Source organism: Pangasianodon hypophthalmus, chromosome 17 (genome assembly GCF_027358585.1).
Source record: "Pangasianodon hypophthalmus isolate fPanHyp1 chromosome 17, fPanHyp1.pri, whole genome shotgun sequence".
Lineage (NCBI taxonomy): Eukaryota > Metazoa > Chordata > Actinopteri > Siluriformes > Pangasiidae > Pangasianodon > Pangasianodon hypophthalmus.
In genome coordinates, this window is record NC_069726.1 from 18,897,804 (window position 1) to 18,907,865 (window position 10,062).

At 39.4% G+C, this 10,062-nt stretch overlaps 1 protein-coding gene across 2 annotated transcripts in view; it reads right to left on the bottom strand.

Moving 5' to 3' along the window:
* gpat4 (glycerol-3-phosphate acyltransferase 4) overlaps positions 1-9,139 on the bottom strand; it is a 10,605-nt gene extending 1,466 nt beyond the window's left edge. Inside the window, exons 1-13 of one of the 2 annotated variants that reach the window (XM_026942678.3) lie at positions 8,972-9,139; positions 6,949-7,345; positions 6,311-6,380; positions 5,590-5,881; positions 4,422-4,496; positions 3,835-3,924; positions 3,284-3,377; positions 3,070-3,185; positions 2,823-2,878; positions 2,630-2,715; positions 1,939-2,067; positions 459-538; positions 46-172 (exon numbers count right to left, since the gene is read on the bottom strand). In XM_026942678.3, coding sequence (XP_026798479.1) covers positions 64-172; positions 459-538; positions 1,939-2,067; positions 2,630-2,715; positions 2,823-2,878; positions 3,070-3,185; positions 3,284-3,377; positions 3,835-3,924; positions 4,422-4,496; positions 5,590-5,881; positions 6,311-6,380; positions 6,949-7,116 — 1,365 coding nt within the window. In that variant the 5' untranslated portion in view covers positions 7,117-7,345; positions 8,972-9,139 and the 3' untranslated portion in view covers positions 46-63. Of the gene's footprint in view, positions 1-45; positions 173-458; positions 539-1,938; positions 2,068-2,629; positions 2,716-2,822; positions 2,879-3,069; positions 3,186-3,283; positions 3,378-3,834; positions 3,925-4,421; positions 4,497-5,589; positions 5,882-6,310; positions 6,381-6,948; positions 7,353-8,971 lie in introns of both variants that reach the window. The other variant, XM_026942676.3, reaches the window with a different exon arrangement.
* Positions 9,140-10,062: the final 923 nt, after the last annotated feature.

Sequence of the window (10,062 nt, forward strand, 5' to 3'; positions counted from 1 at the left end):
AGGTGCTTGTCATTCTCTGAGTTTGATTAGTTTGGTCTGAATTACCAGGTAGCCTGTCGGTGATCAGGAGCGACTTCGATCCTCACCATTTCCCACTAACACTTTACTATAGAGTTTCTGCTGCTCCTCCTTAAACACCTCCTTCACCTTCTCCCGTTTCAACCCGCCATCCCTGTGATTAAACAGGTTAGATTTAAGTGGAATCACTGGGGACAGTAACACACAGAAGTACATTAACTACTGATAGCCATTTTGAGTAATTTTGTTTTTATTTAGTTTCTGATTACTTAAAACACAATAAAACAATGAGTATTGATTATTCAGTGTTTAAAATCTGTTTTCTAATTATTTTGCTTTTCGCTAGTAATAACCAAGTCACCATCCTGTGTTAAGCGTCCACAGTAGAGTACAAGCATTAGCGTGTGAATAAAAACTCCCTATGTGTGGGAGTGTGTTACCATAACAGATCGGCTAAACCTCCTTTCCTGGCGATGGCAGCCTTCACCCGGTTAGCAAACTGCACAGCATCCTCACCCTCCTACACACACACACACACACACACAGTGCCAATATAATCATTTTCAATAAATAGCTCTTTGATTGTGAACTTAGACTTATAATATCACAACCATACTTATACCTACCTTACAGAATGCCATTTCATCATACGTATACATCAAGTCATAGTCAATTTACTATTTTCTGTGTTTTTATGATAGGCGTGCTATTCCAGCAGTTACCACAAAAGCATTAGCTTGGCACTAATATAACATCCCGCAGTGCCAAGTTTGCGTTAAAAACAAAAACAAACAGTTCTGGGGGAAAAAAATTTCAATTCAAAACCACAACTAAAACTAGTACCAGTGCTTCAGAAAATAAAGACATGAATTCATTTTCATTTGCCTTTTTTGTATAGAAGTGGAAAATGCTGGCTGGTAGGAAGAAAGTAAGTGTGCTGTGGAAGCATTGTGAGCTTTATCTTACACAAAAAGTCCTTCCCGACTTCTAATAATACCACACTGTAGTGCCGATTATCAAGAACAAAAACTCCACCAAGTGGAAAATGTGACTGTACAGCAGGGCCAGCATGGGCTTATCAACAATTTATCAGCAAAGAACAAGAAAGGCGTGCTAGCATTAGAAGCAGTGAGACTTAGCTGATCACAAAACATCAAATAAACTTTGGTACCATACCCACGGCATCAAACTGAACCAGTGAATATAGAAAAGGAGAAGTGTGTTTATTTACGTAAGAGCAAATACCAAAATGCATTACTCAGTGCAGAGATAGAGAGAGTTTACGGAGTGCAGAGATAAGAGATGTGGGAGACTGAGAACACGTACGTTCTTAGCAAAGCCCGTATGATTTCTCTTTACTGTTCCAATAAAGAAACTGCGCTGTGAATGAATAAAACTCATGCCATCATTATGAAACAAAAATATTAAACTGACTCATGACCAAAATCGGAAAGTAGATGTGGTTATAATTCTTTATAAAACATACTAACTTTAGTTTATGGCCTTTAAAGAGTCACAAAAATGCTGATGCGACCCGGGCTGAAATTGAGCGTGACACTCATATAGTGAGTACAGTGAGTGAGGATGTGATAGTTATACACCACCGTGTAACAACTTCTTCATAAAGATGGCCAAACACAGGAAGCAAGAGCAAGGCTGGTGTAATAAAAAAAAAAAAAAACTGTAGCAACACTAATAAAATAAAAAAAATGTTGAATGATGAAATCCTGATTCAGAAGCCCATATTACAGAAAATACAAGCTGATACACTGGGACTTCAGGAATACAGATTTTTCTCTCCAAGCAGACAGGATATAAGCAGAGTGTCTTATACTTTTAATACAATTAATAGTCCAGAGAATATAGTAATTCAGAGATCCAAAACCTGTGTGTGTAGCATACGTAGATGTTAAAACTCACCTCTCGGTTCATGGGTGGTAGATACCACACACTGCAGACGATGGCCCAGCTGCTCATCATGTGGAGGAGATAATTCACCATCCCGAACTTACTGCTGTTCCAAAAAGCATCTCCAAACCTTGGGTCATACTGTCAAAAAAAACACCACCACCACACACACACGGTTAAGTTCACCTACTGCACAATTTAAAGTCACTGGGTATTGTAAATGTTAAAGATGTCCTGACAAAATCTAAACGGATGAACAAGAGAGTTAAAGATGAAAGGTTCTGTTATGTAGTTCTGCTGTATACCTCCATATATTAGTGAACTACATTGGGTAGTTCACTAAGTAGTGCACTACACAACTACATATCCAATAGGGAGCTTTTTGGGATTAAGCTTGTTATATTGGTGTACTATATAGGGTAATAGAAAGTTAAGAAAATAAAAGATTCAGATGAGTACTTCGCAGACAAGCACGCAAACACAAATTTTATATATACAGAATTCATCTCCCCGTATACAAGTGCAATACAGACGGCATGAAATTGAAACTAAACTTCTACACCCAATGTTCTCCACTTCGCATCCAATTTGGGATCCACTGCCTTTTTTATTTTTTTTTATACACGTACACTACATGGTGGTATGTAAATGGTCTGAGTACACAAAGTTAATGTTTAATGTTATAAAGAGGAAAAATAGTTACCTTTATAGCCACTGGATAGACGGTGCATCCAATTTCAAAGCTTCCCTTCTTAAACATCATTACTGAGGTGTTATTAATACAGGTGCCTGGAAAAAACATATTGATCCTGAACAACTTTATATGTTCCAGCTGGAAATGAATGAATGAAAAAATAATAGCAGCAATAATTTAATGGTGCCTGATTAATTCTTACCCTCTGGGAAAATGAGGATAGGCAGCTTGGTTTTGTCTGCAACATGATCACTGAGCCTGCAAACATAAAAGTTCAAAAAAATCCTTATATCCCTTAAAACAAAACATGAAAACATCACCTTCATTAGGTTACGAATTTGTTAAAGGGCTTGTGAATGTAGCAGCATGCCGCCATGAGTGTGTCCTGTTTATTAGGTCACAACCAAATAGCTCAGCTGTTTCTAAGGTTATTGATTATGTAACTTTACCGTTTGGCCACTAGGTGCCGATCTTTGACCTCTGATCTCTCAAACCAGATGTGTGGACAGGCTTTAACCATCGCTCTCTGAATCACACCCATAAGGCCACCGTGGACCTGCCCGACCTAACATATGCAAACAAACACACACACGGCACTTCAATATTTGAATATCATGTCTGAAATACCCTGAGCATGAGAAACACACACAGTAAAACAGTTACCATGGCGTAGCAGCCGTCACTGGCCAGGATGATGACATCGATGGGTGATGTGTGATTGGCCACACAAATGCCTCCATTCTTGGGTTTGTTTTCACTGCGGAAAGGAAAATAGCAGATGTTGGGTGGAACTGGAAACATAACAATCATCTTTTTAATACCACATTAAATGCTCTTTCGTAAAACATGTAAAAATTTCTATTCCAATGAAATGAAACAATTTATAACACTACCTTTAGTGTATTGAGTATGTGTGTCTCAGCAGCAAAAACAAACTGTACTTTATCACTATATTTCTGTGATGGACTGTAAGTCAGCCCCATATTTACGGGAAAGACTATGTTTAGCTTTCTGTAATGTTCAACTTTAAAAATGGCCATGCATCAAATTTCCAGAATCCCAATGCTTTATTTTGTTTCGTGACAATCTAGTCTACCAAGAGGTCCCTGCATTAAAATGACTGGCCAATGAGAACAAACACAAACAATATCATGGTGTTATAAACTAAATTAATGAATAATTATGATGAATATTAAACGCAGGCACAGGGCTACCTGTCGTGGTACGTGATGATGGCGGTGAGAGCACGAACACAGATCCTGTAGCACATCAGATGAGCTTTTTCACTCAGGAAATTCTTCATCCTATCAGAAACAACAAAATCACTTCTCACTGAGCATCATACACTCTGCACATTCATAAACTCTGTCTCACATTGTGCTCTATATTCCTACATTATACAATATGCACTTTCTATAGTGTAGTGACTGGCTGTGTGGGCCACTTGTAGAAACTTATAGAAACCGTTAAAAGCTACACCAATGAAATTATTGACAGGTGTAACAAAAACATGGTCTGAAACAGCATTATCTTTTATTTTGTCTGGGCTTAGATAAATGTAATATTCCTTTACCGTTGAGCTGACATTATACTGAAGTCCTCTGAGGTGACATTAGAATGAATGGCATGAATATTGTGAAAGATATTCTCGTTAGCCAGCTATAAGTTTACTAATGTTAATTATGCCCCAGTCATTTTCTTTTGCGGTTCATGTCAACTGCCAGCAAGTATTCTACTTTCTATAGTAGATTTGCCCAGGATCCTGAAAAACGTCGGTCACCAATTAAGAAAATGGACTTACTCGCCATTTGGGAGCAGGCCGATGAGGGATGTGAGAACCACAAGGAGTCCGACACCGGTAAAAGCCAGAGTGACCCTGCATTCATTCACACAAACAATATTTAGTTTTCATTCTGCCAAAGGTGCGTTGTGTCTTATTAATGCTGGTCAAAGGAATCCTATCAAAAGGCACTATTTATCCCCGTAACCCTCCCCATCAAACATAGTGTGCTATTTCTCCACCATAACCCACAGCAACATCAAACAAGCCATAGCAGGTGTAGCTTTCCCAGGAGCATGCAGGGGACCTTTTACTACATAAAGTGTATGAATCATTATGTCATATCCTATGCAGTGCAGCTGACTTCCACACAGTTTCCTACTGGACATACATTTGAGACCAAACGTTAACACACACCTACGTTAAGATATTTAATCTCAGTTTTTCATAACTCCACACATTTCATGTCACCATGCATTTCTTTTGTCAAGTCAATTAGGACATCTACTTTGTTCACAACAGAGGAAAATGTAAAACAATTGATTACAGACAGATTCATTTCGGCTTTAACTCACTATATCAGAATTATTGCGAGACGCTTGTGGGAGGCTACCCCAAGCATTTAATTCAGATTCAAGCAATTAAAAGGCAATGCCACCAAATACTTACAAAGTGTATGTAAACTTCTGACCCACTGAAAATCTGATACAGTAAATAAAAGTTGGAATAAATCTGTCTCTTAACTTTTATTTTGAAATGACCTCTTACACAAGTAAACTAGATACCCTTACTGACTTAACACAGAAAATGTATGATAAAAGGCAATGCATGGAGCTGTTTTTTTTTTTTTTTTTTTTTTAAATTGCCTTTAGCCTAGATGTATGTAAACTTTTAACCTCTATAGGCACTATATAGGGTGTGGGATATGTTACGTCATTTGTTATTTATAATTATTTCACAAGTATAACTGAATTGTATTTCACGCCTATCCCTCTAACCTGAGCACCCAAGTGCGCTAGATGCCATGGGAACATTACCATCTGAAAGATGAATATCAACAAATTAACCATTGGACAATTTATCCATCCTAACCCTAGCAATGAAACATATCGCACTACTTATCTACCCTAACTGTCCATATCAAACACAGTGCCCTACGTCTCCACCCATCCCTAGCGCAGCACCCTACCTGAGAGGCAGCAAGATGCAGTAGCGGATGAGCATGCCGAGCCCCCACAGCGCCGTCAGCCGTGTGCTGATGTTGTGGAAATTGTAGTTATAGTTGCTGCGTGTCAGCAGGTTCCACGACTCTAGCTCCTCGGCTGAGAAGCGCTTTGTCACCTCATCATCCACAATGCTCTCAACTCCGCGTCGGCAGAAAAAGAAGATGTCGGACATGTCGAACTCGGCCTCGGCTCCGCCTACACGCCTCACTTCCTGTATTTCCTGCTCCAGAGATGCCGGTTCCTTCGCTATGATCCCTGAGCAGGGGAAAAAGTCACATGACATTATTAACTTAACTATATTACACTGCATCTGGGTGGAATCCTGAATTCTGATTGGTCAATAGAAACATTGTAATGTGTGTTGTTTCTCTAATCCTGTGCCATAGAAGAGATATTTGCTGACTGACATTATGATGACTCAGTATAATGACAGACTTATATGAGCACTTCTATTTTGGTTAAGTGGAAATACAGATCACAGAGCTCCACATCAGATCGTGTTACTGATCGTCCTCAGATGGTGAAACCGGTCATTCTGTGCTTTAATCTTTGATCATAACCTATTACAATGCACTTTATTTGTGTTGTGTTACCTCTTGAGCACAGAAACCCAACTGAAGTTTAACAGGTGCGACTGGTTCTGGTTACTTACTTATAACGCAGAGGTAGTGATAATTGTCTCACCATTGCTGTACGGTTTGTAGAGCTGCTGGTTCTTCTCTTTTGCTCCTCTCTCCATCCTCACCGTGGCCCACTGAAACAAAAACAATGGTAAAGAAAAGAGTGAAAAGACCACACAGCTGAGGATTATGAAGAGGAGCTTAACATCATGAAAAAATTCCAAACACTGGGGCTCATTTTTCAAACTGGATCCTTTACACAAGAAATGTGATATTCTTGAATATCCAGTTAGTTCAGGAAAAACATCTGCATCATATGAGAGCTTTAAATTTACGTACAAGGAGACTCACTGACTGATAAGTTTCAAATTGTATAATTAGCATGACTTGTGCAAGTGCAATTTGGTCTTTCACTGTTTCTTCATTTTGTCATTTTCAGTTCTCTGTGAGCTTTGCATTTTAGGGAGTTTTGTGGGTGTCGCTAAGTTTTTGGGCAGCGTTTATCTCCATTCAGAAAAAGCAGCATAAGGTCAGCTTATCTTGAACTAATCTTGACCAATCCCACAATTCTGTTCACAAAACAAAACTGTGGCTATGACAAAGAACAATACTTTAGCTATGGACTTTTTTCCTAAACAGAATTCCGTGATAACAGATCACAGAATTATCATGCTGAAGATATTTTGTGATCATAACACCCACCTCAAATATTTTCAGGAGTGAATTCATGTAGAGCCGCCGTATGCCAAAGGACACACCGAACACCGCAGGTACGATGATGAAGACCAGCAGGAGTGTGAACCACACGGTGAAGGAGATGCCCAGGAGCATGCAGATCAGCCCATCGAAAGGGAAAAGATACGACTCCATCGCTGTAGACACCCGGGCCAGCGAGCATTCACACACAGGGACTGCAGATTGTACTGCGTTTAGAGCCTCAGTTTCTGAAGCCTGCGCTGAAACAAGGCCTTCATGGGCACAACTCCAACCTCAGCTCTGCTTCTTGAGGACACCAGGAAGGAAACTCCGAGCTAAAAAGTTCAACATTTAGTTCTGTGTGTTTTTGTTTTATTCCATAGCTCTCCAGAACTGTTTCAGTCTTTTTTCTGAACCGGAAGTCCAAGTTTATGTGGAGCAAGAATGAAAAAGATCAAACACAACATGTTAAAAATGATACAGAGACAGCTCAATTCATTGTTTGGACAATAATCATAGAAAATTTTAAACTAAGGAAGTAACTAAAACAGATGTGTGCTTTTTAAAAAAATTTGCATATAAAACATGCAGTCTTCAGTGGTGTCCAAGGTGTATTTTGTTTTGTGGTTTATTTTTCTTGTTGAGTTTTTTAGGTTAAACTTCTTTCACAGACATATTGGACAATATTTTTACTTCGGCTAACCGTTTCCTACCTGCTGATAGTGGTGCAGTGGGATTTAGCCCTCATTTAAACTCTACCTAAAGAGAGCGATGCAGTGGGGCTTTAGTCCTTTAGTCTGTCCAGCTCTCTCACCTCCTTTATCTGTCCACTCTGCTCTAACAGATCAACTTCAAAAGCTTCAACTTTCACCTAATCAATGCCATGGTGCTCCTAACTCTGCACCTGCATCCTCTCTCCACAACTTCTAGGCTGAATTTGTAATGAAGAGGACCCTGAACACCTCTGGAAAATGTTACATGAGAAAGTAAATCCTTGCGCTTTTGTTTTTGGGAGCTAACAGCAAAACATATGTCTCAGATGCCTGAATTTCTTTCTCCTGTTAAACAACATTGTAACTGCACCAGGAATGTCGCCTTTTGACGTCAGCACGGCACACAACCACTATCTTCTCACAGGAACAATGAAAATACACCATCAACCAACAAAATAGCACCACAATCAATAAACACATGACAAATATTTCAATACGAACAGGTTTAATGTGTCTGAGAGAGGAGCTTTCATTTAAATGCATGGGAGTTATAATGCTACTTCAACCATCAGGCTAGTTACAGCCTAAACTAGGATACTACTGACTAGTTAGCAACTACTAGTCTATTTGAGCATAAACTTGATAGCTAACATAAAGCAAATAAAATCGAGCAGCACAACTGAAAGACAAAACAGTAACTTACAGATTTTATAACTCGACTACATTTCTGTCAGTAACATCCGGTAACAGCATCAACACAACACCTGTCACTGGCTCATCTGTACTGCCCGTGCGCATGCGCATGACTAATACTGCGCATGCGCGCTGTAAACCGCTAGCTTAGCTCACTGCCACAGCTGGTAATGTTACGCACATAGAAAGTGAATTTAGCGAAATATATCAGATTATATGTGGTAATTATGTTTATCTGAAGTGTCGAAGAAAAGCCAGACAAGGGAAAGTAATTTATATTAATACTATATACCACTTAAATATGTAAAAATCTCACAAACCGGCTCCGTCTATACAATAGCGGTAACACAGAGCGCGCGCGCACACACATTGTAACCAATCTAAACTAACTGTACAACGTTACGACACGAAAACATCACATAGTAAATTATAATAATCTGACACGCAATAAAACACATTCAAATAAATGAAACTGGGTTATAAAATGCCAGCTGGTGATTGGCTGGTTTTAACAAGCAGTTAATGATCCGCTAAACCTATAAAAAGCTCGCTAGCTGAGGAGGTTAATAAAGCGAGCTGGGAAATGTCTTAACTCCATAATTATCCAGCATTTACAAACTCACCCGTTTTAAGCACATATGAGCAATGCGGCTCTTCTGCTGAATAGAGCCCTCATTTAGAAATTGTACGCTGAGCTACTTTAAAAGCAAACGCGTTTGTCTGCGAGGTGCAGATACGCGAACCGGTAAGAGAATACAGCAACAATAGCGCGACAGGAAACCGGAAACCGGAAGTGGACTTTAAAAAAATAAGAGACGCAGGCGGAAAACACTGTATAATTTTATTGTTCTGTCTAGCTCTAGTTCTGTGCTAAAGAAAAGATAAAGCATTGTAGTTGTTCGGGTTCATTGCTCATGTTATATCTGCTCTTGGTTGTGCTTTTAATTAAACTGGACACATAATTCACAATTTTAATTTCTGCAAATAAAAAGTCAGCTTTCAGTCGGCTGTAAAACTATCTCTGCCCAGCAGGTGGGGGTCTAGACCATCATTTTTTAAATAGACTTTTGCAGTTAAAATGCTTAGATAAATAGAAACAGATATTCAAGATGTATTTTGAGACCATTGCAGATTTTTTTTTTTTTTTTTGAATATATATGTACTATTCATAGTGAAGCCCAGCACCAATAAGCTGCCAATGTTGCACAGTTGTGCAGCCCATAGCACTGCTATAGGGTCCCAAGTTCAATCCTGAGCTTGTTTTACTGCCTTCGTGGAGTTTTGCATGTTCTCCCTGGGTTCTTCTAGGTTCCTCTGGGTTCCTCGGGTGTCCTCCCACCTCCCAGAAACATGCCAGTGGGTGGGTTGGTTAAGATAAATGACCTCTAGGTGTGAATGAATGTGTGAATGTGTGAGTGCATGGTGCCCTGTGATGGACTGGAATCTCATCCAGGTTATATTCCTGCCTCTCACCCAGTGTTCCCCGGGTAATCTTAGGATCCACTGCGACCCTGACCAGGATAGAGTACTTTTTGAAGATGAATGTATGAATGATGAATGTTTGACCCTTGGGTATATGTATAACATACAGTATATGGCCAAAAGTTTGTGGACACCTGACTATCACACCCATATGTCTTGATTCCTCAAACTGTTGCCACAAAGTTGGAAGGACACAATTGCATAGGATGTCTTTGTGTGCTGTAGCTTTACA